Source organism: Lagopus muta, chromosome 8, assembly GCF_023343835.1.
Source record: "Lagopus muta isolate bLagMut1 chromosome 8, bLagMut1 primary, whole genome shotgun sequence".
NCBI classification, from domain to species: domain Eukaryota; kingdom Metazoa; phylum Chordata; class Aves; order Galliformes; family Phasianidae; genus Lagopus; species Lagopus muta.
In genome coordinates this window covers 35,653,099-35,675,833 of record NC_064440.1, presented here as the reverse complement: position 1 = coordinate 35,675,833, position 22,735 = coordinate 35,653,099, and the positions used below count along the sequence as shown (strand labels likewise).

General features: G+C 46.9%; 1 protein-coding gene across 8 annotated transcripts in view; it reads left to right on the top strand.

The window, feature by feature from the left end:
• The window catches only part of HDAC4 (histone deacetylase 4), a 214,088-nt gene that overhangs the window by 37,056 nt on the left and 154,297 nt on the right, over positions 1-22,735 (top strand). For 2 of the 8 annotated variants that reach the window (XM_048953280.1, XM_048953281.1), the window contains exon 1: positions 11,737-12,702. The exons of 3 other annotated variants lie outside the window; for them this stretch is intronic. In XM_048953280.1, coding sequence (XP_048809237.1) covers positions 12,636-12,702 — 67 coding nt within the window. In that variant the 5' untranslated portion in view covers positions 11,737-12,635. Of the gene's footprint in view, positions 1-11,735; positions 12,703-22,735 lie in introns of those variants that run through there. 3 more of the 8 variants (XM_048953283.1, XM_048953279.1, XM_048953282.1) reach the window with 3 other exon arrangements.

The following is a 22,735-nucleotide window of genomic DNA, read 5'->3' as shown; positions in this document are numbered from 1 at the left end:
GAAGTACTTCACACAAAAAAAGGCATGTGTAGTGTTTATAAACTGTTGTCTGCAAGATTGTAACTGGCTTTTATTTTGAAGGAGGCATAATGCTCAGCATTTGCTTTTTCACTGTATGTTCCTCCACACATTTTCATCGTGTCTACTAACTTGACTGCTTTTGTCACGCTTGTTAGTTGTTGTTAGCCTCCTGATCAGTTGATTTTTTTTTTTTTTTTTTTAATTGATAAATTTTAAGTGATTTATCAGCTCAGATAGTCTTTATGTATTGCTCTGCCACTTCCGAGTTATTAATTCTGCTGAGTAACTGGGTGGAAGATAGCCTTGTGTGCAGGGATGCTGCAAGGAAGAGCACCCATCCCGCCTGGGGTGTCTCTGCCACATGGAAGCTAGCAGCCTCCTGGACTTGCTCAGGGACAGCCCTGCTGCCAGCTGCTTCTCCTCCCTCAGTAAGAGAACGACTGACATGGTTCTTCTGCCTCACCCAGCTCGCAGTTCTGATGTGTTCAGGGGTAGGAGAGCTGCGAGGCTGTAAAGCAGGCAGCCCTGCTGGTGGGAGCCTGCTGTGCGCATCAGTGCCACTCTCTGTGTTTTGGTTTCAGCTTAATCCTTTTTTAGATGCTGAGAAAACAAACTGCCGTACGGGTTTTTTTTTCCCCCCTGATCTTGGACTCATCAAATGCCTCTGCAGACCTCTTTCCAGGATAACAAACCCTGAACCATCTAATTATGGATCAGTGTCTCATTCCAAGCATCGCATGCTCAGAAGGCTTTCTGATGCGCTGCACAGATTTTTCTCAAACCGCTGACCTTTGCAGAGTGCCCTTGGCTGTGCCAGCAGAGAGCACGCTGGCAGCTTGAAGATGTTTTGTCTGGCATTTGAGCAGAACTGAAAACTTACTGCTGGTGGGAACAGATGAGAGGGCAGAAAATGCAGCGTGTGCCGAGGCTCGCTTCATGTGTCTGACGGTGAACGGTGGTGGCACTGTGTCCTTCTCTGCTAGGAGGTGATGCAGACAGGGAAAGCTCTGGACTGAGCACGGGTTGGACAGTAGCCCCAAAGCAGCAGTGCTTGGTGGCTGCAGGAGCCCTTTGCTAATTGCACAGCCCTGCAGATGAGCACGCGGCTCTGTGCAGACTGCCACAACTCCCCCCAGGTAGAGCGATGGGAGGAAAACACCCACAGCTTCAGGAGACAATAGCTGAGCAGAGGGAGCTGGGGTGATGTGTGTGAAGGATGTGTGATTTGTGATGCTGGAGGCTTACAGGCAAAAATAGCATCATTTATAATAGTAAAAGCAACGACTTGTGCGCTACGCCTTTGCATTCTGCCAGTCTGTAATGAATGGAGGAGTAGTTTGCTTACAGATGACAAGGAGGAATGAATAAGCACTTAAAATCTCAGCGCTGAAGAAACACTGTTTTTGTTCTGGCCTCCGAGAGAGCCACAGCCTCACAGCCCCTTTCCTCACTTTAAATCAAAGCACCGTGAAGGAGGCAGCCTTCATTTCATGCATCCCTCGCTCTCCATGCGGAGCTCTCTGCTCTGTTCTCAGCCTGCTGGGGCTCTTGGTACAGAGATGGTCGTGTGCTGAGCTTTTGGGAAGGATTACTTTGCTGACAGCTTTCCCCTCCTCAGCTGAGGAGATGCTTAAGGAAGGATCTGCTGCTTTGAGCTCCTTCCCCAGCTGGAAGCATCCCATCGGGATGGACTTCAGGTGCTGCACTGTGAGTTCGTGTTTGCAGTGGGGGTTTCTTTGGAGGAGGAGTGCTGTGGGTTCATCCCCCTGCTGTGTGAAGCTGGCTCTCCTTTGGCTATCAGATGGTCACCCTCGTGCTGTGCAATGACTTCCCCTCAGAGTGTGGAGGGTGAATGTTGCACAGCAGCAAAAGCTGCATCCGTTCTGAGCTTTGCAGTCAGAAATGGCTGGCACAGATGCAGCTCCCCTCACTGACATGTTGTGGTGAGAACTGGTTGACCCTTTTTAAAAAACTTTTGTAGTCCCAATAAAGTGTTTTTACCCCAATTACGATGTTGCCTGACTACTGAGCAGGCAGGCTGACCTTGGGCTACACAGCCAACCACCATAATTGCTTCTATCTGTAGTAAAGCTATTGCAGCTCCATTGTTTTAGGCGTGCAGTGTGACCTTGACGTAGAATTTGCTTGTCTTGTTGTGAAATTAATACTCTTAATTGGTGTGTAATGATGGACCTGTTACGACACGGCCAGAAGTGTTTCTTTCACCTGCAAAATATCCTTTTTCCTGCTGCGTTTCCCAGTGCCAGCAGCAGGTACCTGTTAGGGATAGACTTCCTAACAACTGCAGTCTTACGGGATGGTGCTGTATTTTCCTGCCATGACTAATACTTCCAGCATTCCTGGTGGCATCTGCACACCACATAATGTAAACACGTGCAGATTTGTGCAAGAATAAGACGAGGGGAAAAGCCAATTACTTGACCTTTTGGAATCGGAAGATTTAATCGGAAAAGATTAGGCTGATATCTGTGAATGCTTTTATTATTTTCCTATTTGGCTCTGACTTGAACAGCACAAGCCTCCTGCTCTGAGAGCTCCCATCAGCAGGGAGCCCTGGCAGATGTTTCCCAGCCAAAAATCATGGTGTCTCAGCTGGAGTTGGCCTTCAGTGAAGCTGCCAGGCCCACCGTACAGCTTGTTGGTACATGGGCAGGCTGACCGTGTCTCTCTTTCACTGTCCTGCTTTTAGGACCTGGGAAGCAAAACGGGGAAGCCAAGTGAAATACAGAGCAATTCTTGCTGTTAGCTTTTGATGGCCCAAATGCTCTGCCTGCGAATGAACGTGTGCAAAAATGCACCTTAAAAAAGGTGAAATGGTTGAATCGTGTTCAGCACGAAGGCTGGAGGCGATTTGCAGTTGGTGTCTCTTGCTGCACATTGTGACTGTGGAGAACACGTCGTGGATGTGATTTTCTGTGAATGTGGGATTTATGAATGAGTCAGGATTGCTCCAGAGAAAAGCATCCTGCAGGGGAGCACAGGCTGCCAGTCCCTGTGGGTCAGCACAAGCTACGTGTAGAAGGCAATGCAACACTACGGAACACTGCGGCCTGAAGGGTTTTAATTCCTGTATGTTGTGTTTGAGGGGAGGATTCATTCTATCTTTGCTGTGAGGGTGGTGAGATGCTCACTGAGATTGCCCAGGGTGCCCTGTCCCTGGAGGCATTCGGGATCAGGCTGTGAGCAACCTGGTCCAGAGGGAGGTGTCCCTGCCTACAGCAGGGGGGTTGGACTGGATGATCCTAAAGGTGCCTTCCAAACCATTCTATGCTTCTGTAACTGTGGGAATAAAATCACATTTGGGTGCATGATTTGGAAGCGTTAGAGGTGGTAGAATACATAACTGTATATTAACTCTGTAATTCCATTATCATGTCCTGTATCTGAAATGCAGTACACTAGAATGCAAGTGTTTTGTTGCATCTTTCGGTGCTGGCAAAGGAAGAGTGTGCAGGCACGTTCTGGGAAGAAATCTCATCTCTTCTGATGCAGCACACTGCACGTTTTGTGTCATGAAATAAGGCTGAAACATCACTGGTATGTGAGAATCACCTGCATTCAGCTGAATCAGCTGCAGGAGAGCTGCCGCATGGCTGCCTGAATTGATGCAGAGGAAGGATGTGTTGACTCAGAAGAAGGTATACCATGTGCCTAAGGTCAGCAAATACACGTCTGATTTTGAAGGTTACGTATTTACTGCATGCCCTTAAAACCATAAATCACCATGACAGCAGAAATTACTTAGAAGCACCGGTTAGAGGAGAAAATACCCTGTGTGTATTTATGTTGGTAGATGGCTGTGTGCACACATAGTGTATCTGTCTCTAAGGCTTTGCAGACCAAAAATAAGAGAAGGAGGTGATGCACATGGTGCAGAGATGCTTTTTTGGTAGATAATAGTAACGTGATGGGGCAAAGTGGAATTCCTTTGCATCAGTAAACTTGTGAAACAGTTATGTGAGCAAATTACCTGGGTGTAAACTTGTGTGTTCCTCGCGGCTTATTCCTATAAACGTTCATCTGCACAACTGTGAGGGCTGTGACATGCAGATTAACCTTTCTGAACTGAGTTGTGAAATGGGATCTTTTCTATATGGATTTAAGCACCCGTCCCTGCTCCCCAGATCAGGCTTACTTTTGCCTTTGGAAACTTCTCTTTGCCTTCGGTGCCTCTGCCTGCTTCACACACAGCTGTGTGTGTGTGTGCCATCGCTGACATTTTTGTGAGCAAGAATGTAAACACCAAATCCACACAAGACTTGCAGAAGAACTCGGCAAATCTAGTGCATCATCTGTTTGTTATGTAATCTGATATAATGGCAGCAAAATAGAAACCAGATGTCAAGGCAGAGCAATTACGATTTTTCATCTGCCGGTATTACAGTAAATGCACTCGGTATGCTTTCCCCCCTGAACGTGGAGCTTTATTTGTTGGGGGACTGGGAAAGTGCTGCAGGGGACTTGAGAGCTCTCTGTGTGATTCTTGCTTAAAGACTTTGTTATTCTGCACTGATGTTCTTTCATGTAATTAAGGTCTGTGTGCTGCTCCAGCTCTGCTGGCTGGGGTACTTCTGACTCGAAACAAGCTGGGTGGAACTGCACAGTCCAAGGACACCACCTCTGTGTCCAGCTGTGTAGGCTGTATGGTCAAGTTGCAGGCTTACTCTAAATTTAGCATTCAAAACGAAGCTGCTTTATTTATCGTGGCTGATTAAGCATTGTAAGGAAATCCTGCCCAAACAGGTTTGGTGCCGACCTTGCCATGGATTCTTGAGCTGAGGAGACATCTAGGAGGAGGGTGGATGGAAGCTGCAGTCAGCACGCTGTCTCAAATTCACCGTGAGACCAGGGGGATAGAAGGGAAAATAGATCATCACTGATCCTTGCTTTTGGGGAAATGGATTCTTCCTCCCCGTGGTCCATCTGTGAGGTTTATCTCTGCTGTTTTGCATTAAATAAGGTGATCCCTTGGCACCTTTCATATGCACCTTCACAAGTTGAGGCACACTCACAGAGTGCGAGCTGAATTGAATTCATCTGTTTTCCCCTCTTGTTTTTTTAACCTCCTTGTTGCTGTTATTGCTGAAGATTTATTCTCTTCCCTTCTCTCCTGCTCTGCCTGGTGAAGCTCGGGGGACAGCAGCCCTGCTCTGCTGCTGGAGTTGGTGCATGGGGAGGTTGGAGGTGGAGGCTGGAAGTGCAGATCTCATGTGTGCACTGGGCGTTCTGGCTGCTTCCTGCAGGCTGGGATTGACGCCACTGATGTATGGTTCCTCTCAGTGCTCTGTTCCACCGACAGCTGTGGAGTTTGTTATGGATGAAGCTTTCATGTCCCTACGAGTAAAAATCTTTTTATTTTGCATTGACGGCTTTTTGCTGGGTGGCTGCCGCTCAGCATACCTTCAATGCAAGCAGGCCTTTATTTTCTGTCTCTCTGTAATGAATAATAAGTCAGAAATCTTTCATGAAGCTTCTATCTTCATTTATCTGTGTTCCTCAGATAACTTTAAGAGACTCTTAAATCAGTTGCTTGTTCCAGCCGAGGGAAGTGCTGGCAGTGAATTAAAGATTCTCCCTTCTTTTAAACAGCAAGTTTCTGCTTTTTAAACGCAGCAAAGCAGAAGGATATGAGATCAATGTGAACTCTTACTGCCAGTCTCTGCAAATAGCATCCAATCCTCCCCACTTCGCTCAAGGATGAGATGGAAAGTGGACGAGAGCACCTGGAAAGGAGTTCATTACATATGATTACTGCTGAAATCTCTGCTAATGCCAAGTAACGACTTCTGCCCATTCCTGTAATGAACTGCCATTAGGAACACAAGAGTGGAGTCTTCCCAATTCTGCAAAACCAGATGCAAGATGGGTTTTCTTCCTTTCTGGGCAGAAGGCTGGCACTCTGCGTGTTGCTGGATGGTGGCAAATGATCTTGGGAAGGTGAGACTGGTACCACGTGAAGCAGCAATCAGTGAGCCTTGGTGATGAATGCTGTGCCTGGCTTGCTAAGGAGTGAGGGAGCTTCGCTTCAGTTCCAGTACTGCACAGAAATGCACACTGGAGCTTCATCCTATTGGACCTGTACTGAGTGTATCATGTATGGAACACGCTGAGCTTCAGGAAGCTTCTGTGTGGGATGCAGATAGGAAAAAAAATATTTCCTCCTGTAATTTGAATCTGATCTGATTATTTAGATTCAACCTTACGATATTAATTTGCAGTCTTTTCTCTCCTCTTCTCTGGCCGATGGCTTCCTGTTGTCTCCAGCATCCTGGCGGATGGACGGAGGGGCCATTCCAAGCGCTGCCTCTGGGCACTGTGTGCTGGGCAGGATGCTGCTCCTCTGCTGAGCCTGCTGCCACGGGCACGAGACTGCATATCTCTCCTGCCTCACCTGTGCCTATGCTTTTTCTTGCTCTGCACTGCCTCTCATGTTACTGAAATCAGGCACTGCACGAGCGACCTTAAAACCATAGAAACGTGTCGTGACCGCGCTGGCCTGAGAGAAATGACCTTTTTTCTTTCCAACGTAAGTTAGCGGGGATTTACAAGGAGGAGCACTTTCAAAAGAAAACGAGTCAATCCAGTGGCTGCTGGGCTCGATTTCTGTGCTGCAGCTCTGTCGTGTCGGTTGTGACCACACTCTGTGACCTTCCTTCTCAGCCAAGGGAACCTGGTTGTCCCCAGAAAGCACTCTGTTCCAAACTATGAGCAGTAGGTGGTCACGTGCAGCCAGGGGCTCCTACTATAAAAGCAGCACTTCTGTGCAAAGCGACCTTCAGAATGGCTGCGAACGTTCGCCGTGTTATTTATAACCTGTCTGGGTAAATTTCCAATACAAATGTGAGTGCCAATCTGATGTGTAACGCTTTCCCAAATCCTTATCTTCTGCTTTCTAGTGCAGTGACACATCAGATGGAACAGCTAGTTTCAGGGCTGGGTACAGCTCCACTTTTATGTGTGCAGAACCAGAGGAAATTAAAGACTTCAGCCCTGTTACATCATTACGTAGAATTTTTTAAGAGGTTTTCTGAAGACTTGTTTTAATGACTTTTTTGTTTAGCTTCTTTTAAAGAAAAACCACTTCAGGGTTTAAAAATACACGAATGTACTTTGATTAGGTTGCTCTGGCACTGACGTCAGCGTGTGACATTTATCTGTGTACGGATTTGTCGTGCTGTTGACTAAGGCTGTATTTACACAAGTGGGAATATTTTTGTCCGTTGCGAGGACAGTGGGGAACATCTCAGCTCAAACGGTGGCCTTGCCCTTAGTGTTCGTGGAGCTTGGCTCTCTCTCCTACTGCTTGATTCTTACATTGGGATAACGGGGTGATTTTTTTCATGTGTTGATGCTGTCGCAAGGATGCTGGGCACCAGCTGGGAGGAGAAGCAGGCAGGTAGGATGCTGCTGAGCTTGCAGGCGTGGAGAGGTGTAAAGAGAGGCATGAGCCTGCACTGGCCATAAATACATGCCTTCAGTAATAAATGGGTAGTGGATGTGCTACAAACAGCAGAAAATAGGTGAGGTGTACATAAAAGGTGGGAGTGGTGTCAGACGAGCGTGGTTTTGAGCGTAGCGTCAAAATGTGTTTGTCAACCATTTACCTGTTCAGGTTGTATTATAGTAGCTGCTGCCATTTGCTCTGATTTCTAGTTTGAATTATTGACAAGCTCTTCATATGGCAAATACCACTTGGGTGTGCAGCTGCTGGAGCATCTCAGAGCCTCCTCCATCTTCTCAGAGTAATGCTTATGGTTCCCCAAGTCCCACTGCTGTGACAGCAGCAGAGGTAGCTAAGCAGTGTTCTGTAAGCACTCCTTGTAAAATCAGATTGCTGGAGCGTGGGGTTTCCCTAAAGCTGGTTCTGGATGGTATGTATGTTTCAAGAAACTGAAATCCAAGGGCAGAAAGGTTGTTCCTCCACCTTTCTGTGCAAATCCCAGTCAGAGGTGGGTACAGTTCTCAGGCTTTTGTTTGTAAGCTGCAGTGGCACGGAGCAGCACTGAGAGCAGGAATTACGCCTTTGTGGTATGAGGTGCTGCAGCTGCTGAGGATGGTACCATAGGGATGGCATTGCTATGGGAGTAAAGCCCCACTCTTTTTCCAGTCATTCAGAAGGCAGAGGGCTGCTGCTGTTGGTCGACATAGCAGCTCAGATGGAATAAAGGATTGGTCTGTGAATGCTGCAGCAGTATGGGGCCAGGTGTGCGTGCACTGAAGACTAAATGGTGGTGCTGTCTGAATGCAGCACTCAGCCTGTGTTTCCATGCTTGGTTCTTCCATTCTTACTATTCTTTGATTAGAAAGGCAGCTTGCTGGTACTCAGATCCCTTTGGAAATAGTTTTGACCGAAGGATGAGGAGAGGAGAAGGAGGTTGGTAGACTCCTGAGACGTGAGCAGGTGCAGATGATCCTTTGGATGGTCCTTTCTCATACAGTGAATTTACTTTCTGAGGAGCTTAGAAGAATCACACTGATGAGCTCAATACATGATCCTTCCAGCAAAGCAGGCTGGTTTTTTTTTAATTCTTGAAAGATGTGAGGATTCAAATTGTTTGCCATTGGAAGCAAGAGGAATTGAGCTCAGTTTCTGCCTTAATTCTTTTACTTACTGGTTTGTTTCCTGCATGCACTCACGCAAGCAGAAGTAACTCATGGAGAAGAGTTATTGAGGCTACTGTGAAAATGATGCTGCTTCATAAAATTGACTTGACAGTCTTTAAATGCTGAAATGCTTTACCTGGTCAACTCTGCAGCTGCAAGACATCATCCTATAGTCTCTAAATAAAGATGCTTTAAAATCATAAGGCTATAAGAAAGAAGCCACTCCGTGGTGTTGAGCTGAAAATGCAGCACTGCTGGAAGGCTACTGCCTTGCAAAGATGTTTTATGATCTCTTACTCATGCGGAACATAGCACAGCTGAAGCACCAGTGCAAGTTAAGCAGAATGCTGGATGGGTTCATGTCCAGGTGGAGCCTGAAATCAACTGGGACTGTGTTGAGGAGCAAGCTCCTGGGAACGAGGGGTTCTGAGATGGTCCTTAAGCAACCTGTTTGGGTCTAAACAGCAGAAAAACTCTCACACTGAAATGCCCAACAATAAAAATTTCAGGCAAATTGCAAGTAGTTGGATCAAACAAGCTGAAGAAAGTTCACCTTGCAGCTTGAATATTTTTCACCCTCAGTACTGGTCTTTTACTTAGGTTGGCATCTACGGGAAAGTTTCAGCTTCTGCTACAAGTGTTAAAGCTTCTGCTGTTACAGTACCTGATGAACAAACAGCCAGTGACAGAGGATTGAATTCCAGGTACTAAAACAGTCTATTCTCATGCTCAGTTTACCCCATGACCACACACTTAACCAAGAACTTTTAGCTAAAGAGACATTACGTGTTGTAAGCATGGCTTCAGCTGCCTTGCAGAGCTGCTGGTGCATTCCTCACTCATGGCTGGGCCAGTTCTCCAAGGATGCAGCTTTGTCCGATGCACCCAACAGAGGATGAGGGCTTTGCGGGCCTGAATGCTGGGATTTTCCTCTGGAGATGGGAGAAACTTAACTGTATGCATAAGGAAAAGGCGTTGATATTATTTGGGCTTGCATATGTGTCTTTTGCTTATGGATTTGAGCTGTACTGTGGCAACAGATACCAGTGGTGGTGAGTCTTGAAGTTGCTTGATGATTATGAAGGCGCACTTGGCATCTTTATATTGACTTTTAATTTGTCACTGACACCAAGATAATAAGCATGGCACAGAGTCCAGCAGATCATTTCATATTTGCCCAAAGGCAGCTGCTGTTTTCTGAGTTCTGTGATCTGGAAAAAAAGAGCTCGGAAGAGCTGCTGACCTGTGTCGGCTGTTCTGAAGAGAGGTGTTGCCTTCATTCCTTCTGTCCCTTCTCCCCAAAAATCTAATTTCCACTGTGTCACCTGAATCTCAATGAAGGTTGTAAGGTAGTCCTTGGGATGTTGGTTTGGGGGTTCTATGCGGACTTACAGTGGGGAAGCTGAAGATGCTGGAACCATGAGTTCTGGCTGGCTTTTAGGGATCCGTGGTACCTATACCTTCCATCTTTCAGCTGGGGACTGTTTTACCTTGTGGGGCATTCTCTGATTTGTGTTGAAAGAGTGCATTGGAGAGAAATGGGTGGCAATGCTGTTTTAGAAGACAACATGACTAGATCTCTGACTGGTGCTGTCTTCAGCTGTTCTGCCATCCTGCATCTGATGTTTCTTTTCTTGAAGATATAATGCATTGCCATGTTCACAGTCCTTGCATTTATACACATCTTAGTCTGAGCATTCATGGAGTGCAGATGTTCATAAAACAGACATTCATGTCTTGAGAGCTCCGCTCGCCTGTGGTGAATGGGAAGCCTTCCCAGGTAAGCTAGAGAACCGCTGCAGTCGGTTCCTGAATAAATGAACTTTTCAGCACGTTGGGAAGGGAGTGGGGGAGGCACCTCCTCACTGTGATGGATGCAAAGAGTGCCTTCCAACGCCAGAGCAAGCTGTCCTCCCTGCTGCTGAGCTCCGTGAGCAATGGGAGCTCCGTGGAGCGCGTACTTGGAGGAGGAATAGAACAGTCTGTGTGTATTGAAGCAGCATCACTGGCTAATGGGGCTTTCATGAAAAATAGGAACTCTGCTGCTGTTAAATATCTGCACATACGTATATGCATCTTCCAAGGGGAAGCAGGCACCTTGTGTCTGTGTGCTGTTTGCCTTTGGTGGTATATGCAGGGATGGTACTGGTTCAACAGAATGGCTCCATTACACAGATATTTTGTTTCTTATAAGCTAGGGTGACAGGCTAACTTGAACTTGCTCTCTTTAAATGCAAAGGGGAATAAAGTACCTGCTGGTCACGTGTTGTGCAGGTGTGGGCTGTGATGGGACAAGTGGCTCTGAGGCTGCAAGAAAGTGTTTGTAATATCTTTGGTTGGTGTATGGCTCTTTTCATGCAAAGAGGAAGAGGGATAATTGATGTTCAGATAATGCTCTTTAAGTACAAGTTCTTCAAGAACAGGTTGCCCAAGGAGGCTGTGGATGCCCCATCCCTTCAGGCATTCAAGGCCAGGCTGGATGTGGCTCTGGGCAGCCTGGTCTGCTGGTTGGTGACCCTGCACACAGCAGGAGGTTGGAAATGGATGAGCACTGTGCTCCTTTTCAGCCCAGGCCATTCTGTGATTCTGGGCAGGCCTGCTGGTTTATGGTTACTTGAGATCTGGGTTTTAAAGCAAATGTTCTGATGAGAAACTTGTAGACCCTAAGAGGAAGGTCTGAGCTATGCAAAGGGTGGCACAGGACAGGGCAGCTGTGTATGTGCTTAGCACTGAATGAATACTCCTGCTTAAAGACTGGAAATCCTGATCTGGAAAATAGAGAAACAAACTGCTAGAAGCAGAGCTGAAAGTTGCTGTCCAGAGGTTGTTTGTTATGATCCTCTCTGCTTTGCAATGGATGCTTGCCTTCTGCAAAGCAGAGTGGAGTGTCCTGTTGGTGGAATGGAGCAGAACCTGAGGGGAGGAGCAGGCAGAGGGTATTCCTGAGTGCATTGTCCAGCTCGGTTTCGGTTACAACAGAGCTGTAGAGCATATTGCTTAACAGGCTGCTCTTTAGGTAAGCATTGATTTTGCAATGCACAACTAGCAAAATTAAGCTGGGTAAATCACTGATGGGAAAACAAAGATTTTCTTTCTTTCTTTTTTTCCCAATGGCTTCTATCTGTGGATGAAAGTGAGTTTCAGACCCCTGAGCTCTAAATGTATGCTAACCACGTTCTCTTCTTCAAGCTGTAATTAAATTTTAAAATGGAGGAATGAGAAATTTGCATGCAGGGGACTCTCCTTGCACCATAAAGTTAAAATGCAGCCATTGGGTCCTTCTCTGATGGAGCTCTGATAGCTTGATTGACTCAAAAGACACAAGGTGTGCACTGGCTGATGCCAGATAGAAGAAGGCACTCAAACACGTGTTTAACAGCTCACTTGTTGCATCTCTGCTTGTTTAGAGCAGTTTTCTAGCCCTTGTTTGCTGTGATACCATCACTGGGGAGCAGCAGCAGCAGCTCAGGCCTATGTGTGCCAGAGGAGATGCCCCCAGAATGAGGAGCAGGAACTCTTTCTTGGAGGACAGCTGTGATGCAGAGCTCTGTGTTAAGCCTGGTGAGATAGATAGGCGTAGAAAGGTTTTGCTCCCCTCTAAGGAGGTGGAGAAGGAAGCACATCTCTCAGCATTTCTTCTCACTGGAGTCACTGGTGTCAGCTGTAGGTGTTCCAGCAGAGAACACAAGCCCTCAGCACGCTGAGCTGTTTGTCACGTACCTTTGACCACCTCACCCACTGATCTCTGCCCGTGCACGGCTATTCCTGGAGCTCCCAGCCATCACCAGCACTCTCTGTCTCCGGCGGCGGTTCCTCTTCTCATTGCCAATGGGAATTTTTTTTGCTCTCTTGAACAAATGAACCGCTTCTCCTGACATTTGGGGTTGCTTCTGTACAAGGCTGTTGAGGCAGAGTGGTTGGCAGCCCTGCAGAGTGCAGACGATGATCCAGTCCTACAGCACTGAGAAGAGAGAGGTCTGCAGCTTTGTATGCACTGCGCTGTGCCTGCTTCCAGGGCATGTTGTAGCTGTGTCCTCTATGCAGAGATGCAGAAAGGTAAGGGTATGTGCAGAAAATAACACTCTGTTGACACATAGGTAATGGCTTTAAGAGAAGTAGGACTGCCTTTTTGGGAAGTGGAATCTAGATAGAAATTTGCTATAAAAATTCCAGAAGATCTGTGCAGATATTTTCAAACTGGGATTTTCAGCAACTCAAAGTGGGAAAACTGGCTTGGTGCTCTGTTTAAGCTGCAGGAGAACAGTGTGGGAAGAGATTAGTGCTCTCCTGTTCCTGGATGCAGCTGCTCGTGACAGCCTCACAGCTGTATTTCTGCACATCTTCACAAAGCTCACCTAGAGTTCCAAGCCACAGACCTTGCAGCTGCTAACAGCTCTGCTGCCTGATGGCAGCTGCTGTATTGACAAGCACGTTTCTATCAGGGGAGATGCTGGGGGAGTGGAAATGAGCAAGAAACAACTGTTTATGTAATCCATGCTCTATAGATCAGTGATGGCGAGAACAAATCGTTTACGTGTCTGGTGCTGCTGCACCTTGGGCTGTGCATGGCTGCGAACAGCAGCGTTGCAGGGAAAGCAACCCAAGTGACCACCTCTGTGCTCTGCAAGTGTGGGCACGGATTGGGAGCTGATCCTTGAAGGGAGAGCGGTTCCCACAGTGGCACAGGACTTGCTGCTCGCATTCACTTCTTAAATAACACCTTCTTCCTTTTCTTTCCGCTAATTGCCAAATAGATCATCTTTATTTCTCAAATACCTATCAGCCAGAGCTCCCAGGGGGTTCCTGTAGTTGCTGGTTCCTTGTGCATCTAGAAAACTCTTATCATTCTGTGTTACTCAGAGCTGGTGACTTAGCATGACTGAAGCTGCACGTGTGAAAAGCATGCTTGAGGTCAAATCCAGAGTCATATATAGACATGGCAGTCACTTCACAAGCTTGCATCAGATGAATTTGTTGACAGACATGCAAAAAATAAACTAGTACGAGGAGTTCCAGCTGCGAGGAGCAAAGAGGAATCGAGGTATTGCAGCCTTGAGCTGCGGCATTGATGGCCATCCCTGATTTCTTATTGCTTCATCCTATTTTTCTGCATAGCCTGGTAACTCATTACACAGACAGCAGGGCTTTCTTTCTCCTCGGTCACACTGTGAGCGTTTACAGCCAGATGAAGATACTGGCAGCCGTGTCAAGGCCTCTGCGTGCGCTCGCTTCCAGTAAGGGGGAATGCTTTATTTCCTGTACTTGGGATTTGGGGAGCTCTTAGGTGAGCATTTCCATTGGATTGGGAAGTCCAGGGAGGTCTGTGCTGCAGGTTCGACTGCCTGCATTCTTCCCTTCCCAGTAGGAGTCTGGGGATTTAGGGAAAACAAGCTTCCTTGCCGCGGCTGTTATTTATTATTTCTCCCATCTAAAGTTGAGGTTCTCTAACCTCAGAGAAAGGAGATCGAACAATCTGTTGCAGGTTTTGATTTCTTTTTTCAGAGTCCTTAAAGGCTCTCCCAACACCAATCGTGCTTTACATTTCTGAAACAACATGCTTCTGCTTCGGATTTGGTGGTTTGTAGCTATTGATGGGAAGCTCTTCCTGAGGTATAAGCACAGACCTTTGTCGCTGTGTCTCTTCCATCCATCACCTGATCTGCTGTTCTCACGTGGCTCTGAGTGCCCCTCATTCTGTTCAATGTGTTCTCGCTAATTCCTAGCGTTAATACAGGAAAGTTGAGGAGTGAACACCCTAAAACAGACCTGCCCTTTGAACGTACCTCTCACGGTTATGTAGCACCCTGTTTAGTGACTTTGGGTTGCAGATGTCTCCGTTATTCACAAACAGTGAAGCCCTATGAGCTACCGAGGTTGTTCCAAACAAGCATCAATAAAACCTCCAACCACATTATTCTCCACGTTGCTGTAGTTTGCTGTCTTTTTACTTTATTTAACAGTTGAGATTGGAAAAAGGGGGAGGTCCTTAGAGAGGAAGGCAGATTATTACTGTACAAAATTTAAAAACAGGAAAAGTTCTGCTAGAAATGAAACCTTTTTGAAATAAACAGAGCAGCTCTTTTTCCCGCTTGTCAACCTGTTACCGTAATCTATTTACTGATTGCAAGCTGTTTTGGGTTGGTGCTTTTGGAGCCTGCTGTAGAGTGCATAGAAGTGCTCTCCTGATAGGGGCGCTGGGGTGCTGGGCCTGTCTGGAAAGCTGTGCTGGGAGGACTGGAAGGCATGGTGTTCTTCAACTGTGTTACACAGTTCTGCTGTGAGCCTTCAAGAACAGCTCAAATTCAGGAGGAATAATCTCAGACTGCGCCGTGTCATTTCTGTATCAGTTAGCAGCTGCTCTGCTATGGTGTTGGGGGTCCTAATAGGCTCTGGCTCCTCAAAGGGAGCCCAAGGTACCACCGAGCCTCTGAAAAGTCTTTAGAAAGAGCCACTGGGCAAAGGAGATGAGAAATGGTGTGATAAAAACTGCTTGGATTTGGAATGCCATTGGGGGTGATACTGTGTGTAAGTTGTGTTTCAGACTGGGGGTGCCCAACAGGATTGCTTTCAAGCTATAAGTGATAATTTTTGTGATAAAGCAATGCATCCTTCCTCCTATGGCAGTTATTTTCCACAGTAGTTAATCCTGATTGTGAAAAATCCACAGTGGTGGATGTACGAAGCATAAAACTTCCAATGTGCAATATTAGGGAGAAGTGACATACAAGGAGGTGATGGAATTGCTTTGAAACAGAGTTTTTTGGTCTCCTAATACAAGATGTCAATGGATGCTTACACGTGCTTCACAGCAGGGAAAAATACTTTGTTTTTAATTTTAGCCCCGCTAATAAACTCTTCTCATGGATGTCAGTGAAGAAGAAAGAAAATTTCTAGAGCTGACTGTAGGTCGTCATTAAAGCCGATTCGCTGCACTAAGCCAAAGACAACACAAGCTTCAGTTTCTGGACTTCCTAAATATATTAGTCACACTGATGTTTGCTTAAGCCCTGGCCCCAGGAGCTATAGAAACGTCCTGCGGGGACCATATTGGAAAGCACTGATGTGTTCTTGTCTGTCACCTTGTCCTGCCTCGCGCGGCGTGCTGCTGCCGCCCTCTCCTCTATTTGAAGAGAACACGCTTTGGCTTCCAGCTGCTGACACTCGCAGACAGCTGCTGGTAGCATCCTGCTGAAAATCCCTTCCTCTCTTCCCTCGGCCAGCGCAACAAGAGGCAATCTGTTGTTTGGAGAGCACAGCTGAAGGCACAGCCTGCCAGGTTCTTGGGCAGCAGTGTAACAGGACACAAATCCTGCCGTGGCTGCATGGGCGCTCAGTGGTCAGCTCATAGCAAATGGGAACTCAATGCTACTTAAAAACAAAACAAAAACCAACCATAACATCTTGCAATCAATCAGATTACTTACTAAAAAGCAGAGCATAGATGGGAGGGCCCTAAATTTAAAGCTACCAGTTCTGAGGCTGTGGGAACTCTGGTGAAGCGGTTGCTCCAGCGCTGTTTTCCCACAGCACCTCTTTACCTGCAGCCGTACTTACTGAGGGGTCGCTGGAAATGCACGAGCTGCCAGAAGGTTTTTAGGCACCACTTGTTTCTAGCAGCTTGTAATACCTGGAATCTCGAGGCTGTTCAGCTCCGGTGGCTGTGTGTTTGACAGAGTGCTTAAAGCCAACGTGGGACCGTGTGTGTTTATACCGAGAAACAGCGCGTCAGATTAGCTTCTTAATTTCCTTTGCAGCGATGTGCTGCTGTGCTTCATCAGCTAATTTCAATTAGGATTTTGTGCTTTAGGTTGCGTTTGTTTTTAAATGATGACTAAACCAGAAACTGAGGAGGGCTGGCTGCTTCAGTGTCACGGTGCTAAATGTGCTGTAATTCACTCTTTCATGATGTTTGTCCTTCTGACAAATTTTCTTCTGAGTTTCTGCTCCCCTCTCCCTATTTCCATCTTGGTGAGTAGATCTGTTGGACCTGTGTGGGTGGGAAGGCTTCTTTAGGCTGGTCCCAGCTGTGCTAATGGAGCTGTCAGAATGCAGTGCCGTTGTATGGGAGCTGTTGAGTCACAGCCTGAAGCACTGATTGAGCACCTGGGGAAAGGACTGGGTCAGCCCTGGGAGCACAGGTGAAGGCAGTTCAGCTGTGTGACCAGAAGGGATGGAGCCTGACTGCACCTCTCAGACCTCATTTAAGGGCTGACTGCTTTTGCATGCTCTTCCACCAGTCCGGTCACTCAATCACAGAAGGAGATGAGGTTGGTCAGGCAAGACCTGCCTTTCATGAACCTATGCTGGCTGGGCCTGATCCCCTGGTTGTCCCATACGTGCCATGTGATTGCACTCAAGGTGATCTGCTCTGTGACCATCCCTGGCATGCAGCTCAGGCTGATGGTCATGTAGTTCCCTGGACCTTCCTTATAACCCTATCCTGTGTATTCACATGGAGAAAGGGAAAAGGAGAAGGAAGCAAAAATGTCTACCATAAAGGAAAAAGGGAGTAGTCTGCAAAAGGCAATGGAAAGGTCAGAATGCATGGCTGGCACTGTGGCAACTGTGTCCAACTGGGGTGTGGTTATGGGCTATCCCTGAGCTCTGCTTGGATTATGCCTTCGCTCTGTTCACTGTATAAATGTTCCCTGCCAAGCTGCAGGGAAGCGCAGCAAAATGGCTCTTGCACACACTATGCTTGGAGATTTATTATGATGCTTTCTGTTACCTAGGAAAATCCAAATCGTGTCCTAGAGGGGAGTAGGGGGACTAAAAATGACGTTATGGAAGAGGTCTGTGTTCGGCTCTGCCTCTCACGGTACGTGCTGAGCATTTGAGTGCATCAGCAAGTTTGTCCACATGCTGTTTTTATGCGAGCGTTACGGTCTGACAACTATGAATCACCCGCTCAGCTCTTGATTTGCGTCAATCAAACCACATTTAAGAGAAGCTTTGTTCGCTGTTGGGATCACAAGACCCAGGCGAGTGTGTGAGCGATGGCTTCAATTCTTTGGAATGGAGGCTCAACGGTGGGTGCTCAGGCTCTGGGGACGGAGCTGTGGTTGCAGTGGGAGATGGAGAGCTGCCATTCTCTCCTGCTGATGTGCTGGGTGAGCTCCGAACTGTTTGTCAGTTTGGGCTTAAATTGGAGACACTTATGTACCCAGGTTTCTCTGTGTGTGGTGGTTGTTTCTTTGGTTTTGTTTTTTTCCCCCAAGGTTACTCTTCAGTGTTTTCTCAAAAAGGATATAGATTTGTCTTTACATTCAGTTGTTTGTAAGATCAGAAGGGCTTCAATGAAGCTAAGCTTGTTAGAATCACCTTTCCGCATCTCCAGACGTGGGAGTCCTTTCTTCCAGAATTCTCTCTAGTTTTGGGCAGTGACTCTGTGCTTCCTGACCTAGAAACTGGGACTGCAGTAGGACTGTGAGCCAGGCGATGTCAGCACTGGAGCAGAGCTCCCACCTTGAAGCAATTTGCGAGCCCAGAAATAAATCTGTACGACAAGCTCAGCCATGGGGTGGGAGACAACTTGGTGCCACTGATGTGCAGGAACCCTTTTGCAGAGGGGCTGGAAAAAAGAACAGTCTGGATCCGGGAGTTTTCTCTGCTCTTCACTTAAGAGTGCTGCTGTGCCCTGCTAGAGGTCTCTCCAGCAGTTAGCAGGCTGCTCCCAGAGATACACCGAGTTTGTTTGTTCCCCTTGATGAAGGGACGCCTTCGAAGTGAGACGCACTGAGGTCTGTGCTGTCGTGTTTCGTGAAGCGTCGGTTCTCTTCCTTGGCTTAACCCCCTGCTATCGTTTCTGCCCTTGCAGTTGAGAGCAGCCATTTTCTCCCAGCCTTTAGAATCCGTGTGTGAGGTCCGCTGCTCCTCGCTGGCTCTGATCATCCCTGTATGAGTGCACTCTGCTTCCTTGTTTCCTCAACCCACCCGACCCAGTTCATCCTCAGACCTCTTTCTCTCCCCATGCTTGCAGCTCATTGAAGCCTTTTCTCCTCCTTCCCGTCCCCCTCTGGCACCGGTCCTTGTGCTCATCAAAACATTGATCTCATGGGCTGTAAGCTTGCCAGCATAATAAGGCCACTGCTCTTCCAAACACTTTTCTTTCCCCTCTTACAAACGGAGAGACAATATTTTTTTCTTCATTGGATTTGTTCTCGCTGTTTTTTAGAATGAAATTAGAGGATTAATTCCTGCTTTCCTTCTGACAGCCATGGAAAAGAGCTAATTTCCCAGTGTCAGAATGCTGATCCTGATCTCATTCAGTTCCCAAAGAAAGTGATAAAATAACTATAGGAATAAATTGCTGTAGCAGATGCAGCATATGGGCGTATGGCAGTCTATTAATTACTCATACTCTACCCAACTTTTTAAATAAACCAACAAATGTTGATAAAACACTAGAGAGCAGGCGGTGTTTTTTCTCTGCATTTGACTCATCTGGACTTGTAAATATTAACTTTTAGCTGGTTTTAACTGTCCTGTTTTTGGACAGCCTTGGTGCCTCCCTGTGGAGATAAACACCAGGACCTGCTTTCTTCTTCCTTTGGGCTTGGGGATGGCATTGGCTGCCTGTAGAGGGAAAGAAGATGACTGATAAAAAGTAATTAGCAAATGCTGAGAGCTGCCGGTAAGCAGGTTTATTTTAACCAACTCCAACCTCCGCCCTGAAACAAAACAAAAAACAAAAAACACAACAAAAAACCCCAAACAAACCAACAACCCACAAACAAAAAAACAACAACAACAAGAATCGAAACACTTCTAAATGCTTTTACTTTCAGCCTGCTTTCTCAGTTCATTACATCATGTATTTATGGCATAGCAGCTCTTAGCATCTATACAATTACTTGAAGGCAGGTAGGAAACAGTCTTTAACTTTGCAGAGTGCTCTCCTGTTCCTAACCACTGTCATATTCTTCTTAAGCAGTGACCACCCCCATCCCTGCTCAGTGTTCTGACGCCGGTGGATTTATCATGGGCCAAAGAACTGATCATGGTGGTGGCAGAGGGCCGTTCCATGCATTTACTGATGCTTGTGGTTTATATGACTGTGAAACTAGTTGGTTGTTTTTTTTCCTCTTTGTGTTCTGTGAATAGAGACAGAAGGAGTGATGTCCTTTGTGCAGTGAGCAGCCCAAAGCTGAACATGGTACTCAAGGTGTGGCCTTATCAGTGCCATCTACAAGGGGACGATGACTTCTCGTCCTGCTGGCTGCACTATTGGTTTTATTTGATTGAAGGTACATGGGAGGAGATGTTTGGGGCGTGTGTGGGAACCGTATCTTTCCTTATTGAGGTTTTTAAGTGAAAACTTCCTGTTTTGCTATGCTAAAGGAGCAGAACTTTAAGAAGAAATCTTGGTCATCTGTGTTTTATCACAGATAACCACGTGCAGACAAAGCTTCTGTGTAGCAGAGCTTTTGTATAAGAACACTGGATAAATTGCAGTGGGGCCAGGAGCTCTTTGGGAAGGTGCCACAATCTGGCAGTTGTTTCACCTGGTGCACATATGGATTCCTTTTAGTTGGAAATGCCCTTGGCCTATCAGTCTGGCTGAGACAGCCCCTCTTTGGGTCCCTTCTGAGTTCTCATGCGGGTTGTTGCGGATGCCCAGCAGCTGTGTGGTTGGTCACAGCCCTCTCATCAGTGCTCTCACTGACACTTGGCCACCTGTCCTTGCCTCTAATAAAGCCCAAGCACACTGCTCCAAACCAGGGAGTACTTGGTAAGGTGCCTAGGATGATGCTGCCATTAGGAGGGTATTTCCAGAGCTGGAAAGATCAGCGGTCATCAGCTGCAGTGACTGAATTGTTTTTAAGCACCTTTTGAACTTTGACTTACGAATAACTGCATTTCGAAATTAGCAAATGGCTGCACTTAAGGCTAATGAGTGAGTTGAAGTGGAGGTGCCACAAAAGGCTTTGAAGAAGCCGAGGCTGTTCTTGGACTTGGAAAAGGGAAAGCTTACAAAAACAGCATAGTGCAGGCTTGTTTTTATAAGGCTGCATGTGACCAGCTTGACAGTCCATCTCCAAATTTCTTATACCCACAGAAGCTTTGAAATGTTGGAAGAATGCAGGTCTTACCCAGCAGCTGCTTTCTGATGGAGTGGGTTGTGATCCGGCCCGCGAGTCCAGCAGCACGAGGGAGGGATTGCCCCAGCAGGGGCCAAATGCAAAGGGGAGATGCAGTCAGTCAAACTGCGCTCAAGTTTTGGCACCTTTGTGCCTCGTCTTTGTTTGGAGCTGTATCCGAAGCGAGCCGAGAAAGTAGGAGGGGAAATATTTCCATCCTGAACCAAAGGAAAGCTTTTGGTTGTAATTCAGTGGAAATTCAAGTTAATCTTTCTATTTGCTTGAGTTCAGTGGAAATTATTAAATCCTCCAGGATATTGTTATGCTGTAGCTGCAGTGAGAAGATTTTTGGGATGTTTTCTCACTGCTTCTCCACCTTTCTGAGTGCTTGGGTGGCTCGGCAGTGTTTGAGCAACGAAAGGATCTTCTGTTGTGTGTGTGTTGTTTTATTTTAAACTCTTTGTAAATAGCACTCCTGGGCTCAGACCTGTCAATATGAAGTAAACACAAAATCCACCAGGCAGTGCCACCTGTTTTATGGTGTTTTACTGGTGAAATTAGGTTTTATGAGATAACTACGTAGCTTTTACGTGCTGGCGGCATAGAAACTGATGTCCTTCCAGCACTGAGTCCTGAGCTCTTTGATATCCCCGTGGATCCTTCACTCAGAAGGCAGTGAGGAGCTGGCACTGCTGCCCAGAGCTGTGTGCCCCATCCCTGGAGGTGCTCAGGGTCAGGCTGGATGGAGCCCTGAGCAGCCTGGTCTGCGGGGACCTTTGACAACCCTGTAGTAAAAAAGGTTTGCAGTGGGATTGCTGTCATTCTGGGTTGGAATGTTTTTTGTCACACGTGGTGAGTGCGTGGTGCTGTGTGCCTGGTGGAGCCCGGCTGTGCCTATGGAAGGCTGAGCTGCGGTGCTGCAGCACCAGATGAGTGCTGTGCCTCCTTAAAAGGGGAAATGCCCCTGCTGCAGGTAAACAAGAGCCTGTTTGATTGATCTGTGTGTTTCCAAACTGTGCGTTCAAAGTCCTTCTTTCTCTTATGTATAGCATCTCCTTTGAGAACAGATAATAGCACCCTGTGAGTTAAAAAAAACAACACACACACATATCGTAAGGCATTTACAATGGTCCTGTGTCCTCCAGGACAGCAGGAACTTGCTGGGCGCACTCATGGAGCAGCACAGCTCCACCAGAGCTCCAGCCTTTCACCCCACAAACCCACTATGCAGTGTTTCCCCTCATCTTCTGTATCTGTTTGTGTGTCTGTGCAAACTGGAGACCAAATGAGCCCTGACAAAGTCACACGTGAAGCTTTTGGCTTTGGGGATTGCTGCTGTGCAATGCAGGCTGTATTTGTGTGTGTCTTTGATTCTGTTTGCCTCCTAACTCAAGTAAAGTGCTTGTCTTCAAAGGGAGCAAACCACTCGCTTTCCAGCATTGATAAGCAAAGTGATTGCCTCACAGCCTGGGAATAACATCCAAAATAATGGAGCTGTGTGCTTTTTTAGTCTGCTTTAATCATTAACACGGCTTAATTGCAGGCATTCTCTTAAGGACTGACAATGAATCATACATCAGGGTTTAACTGCAGCCCGACTTTCTAAATTCTCCTGCCTTCCAGCTCCTTGCATGAGTTCATTGCCTGCTGTGGAGGAGCTGTGACTTAAACTCCTGCACTTTGCAACCTTACTCACATTTACTACATTGCACGTAGCACCTGACGAGCCTCATTCATTAGGAGCTGCTTGGCACGTGGGGCTGATGCATGATATTCTAGTAGAAAATGGGCTCAGGACACTTGAATAGAATGCAACTTCTGGAAACTTCAGCTCTCAAACTGAGCACTGCTTTGCATGGAGCTGCTTTCCTTGAGATCTCAAGGCTCCCACGTAAGGGCCAGCAGCTTTGTTCCAGGCCGTGTACACTGCAACATGGGGTGCAGCTTTGATTAGAAAGAAAATGAACGTGTATTTTTGGGGCTGGTTTTTAACTCTTCCACTGGCACAG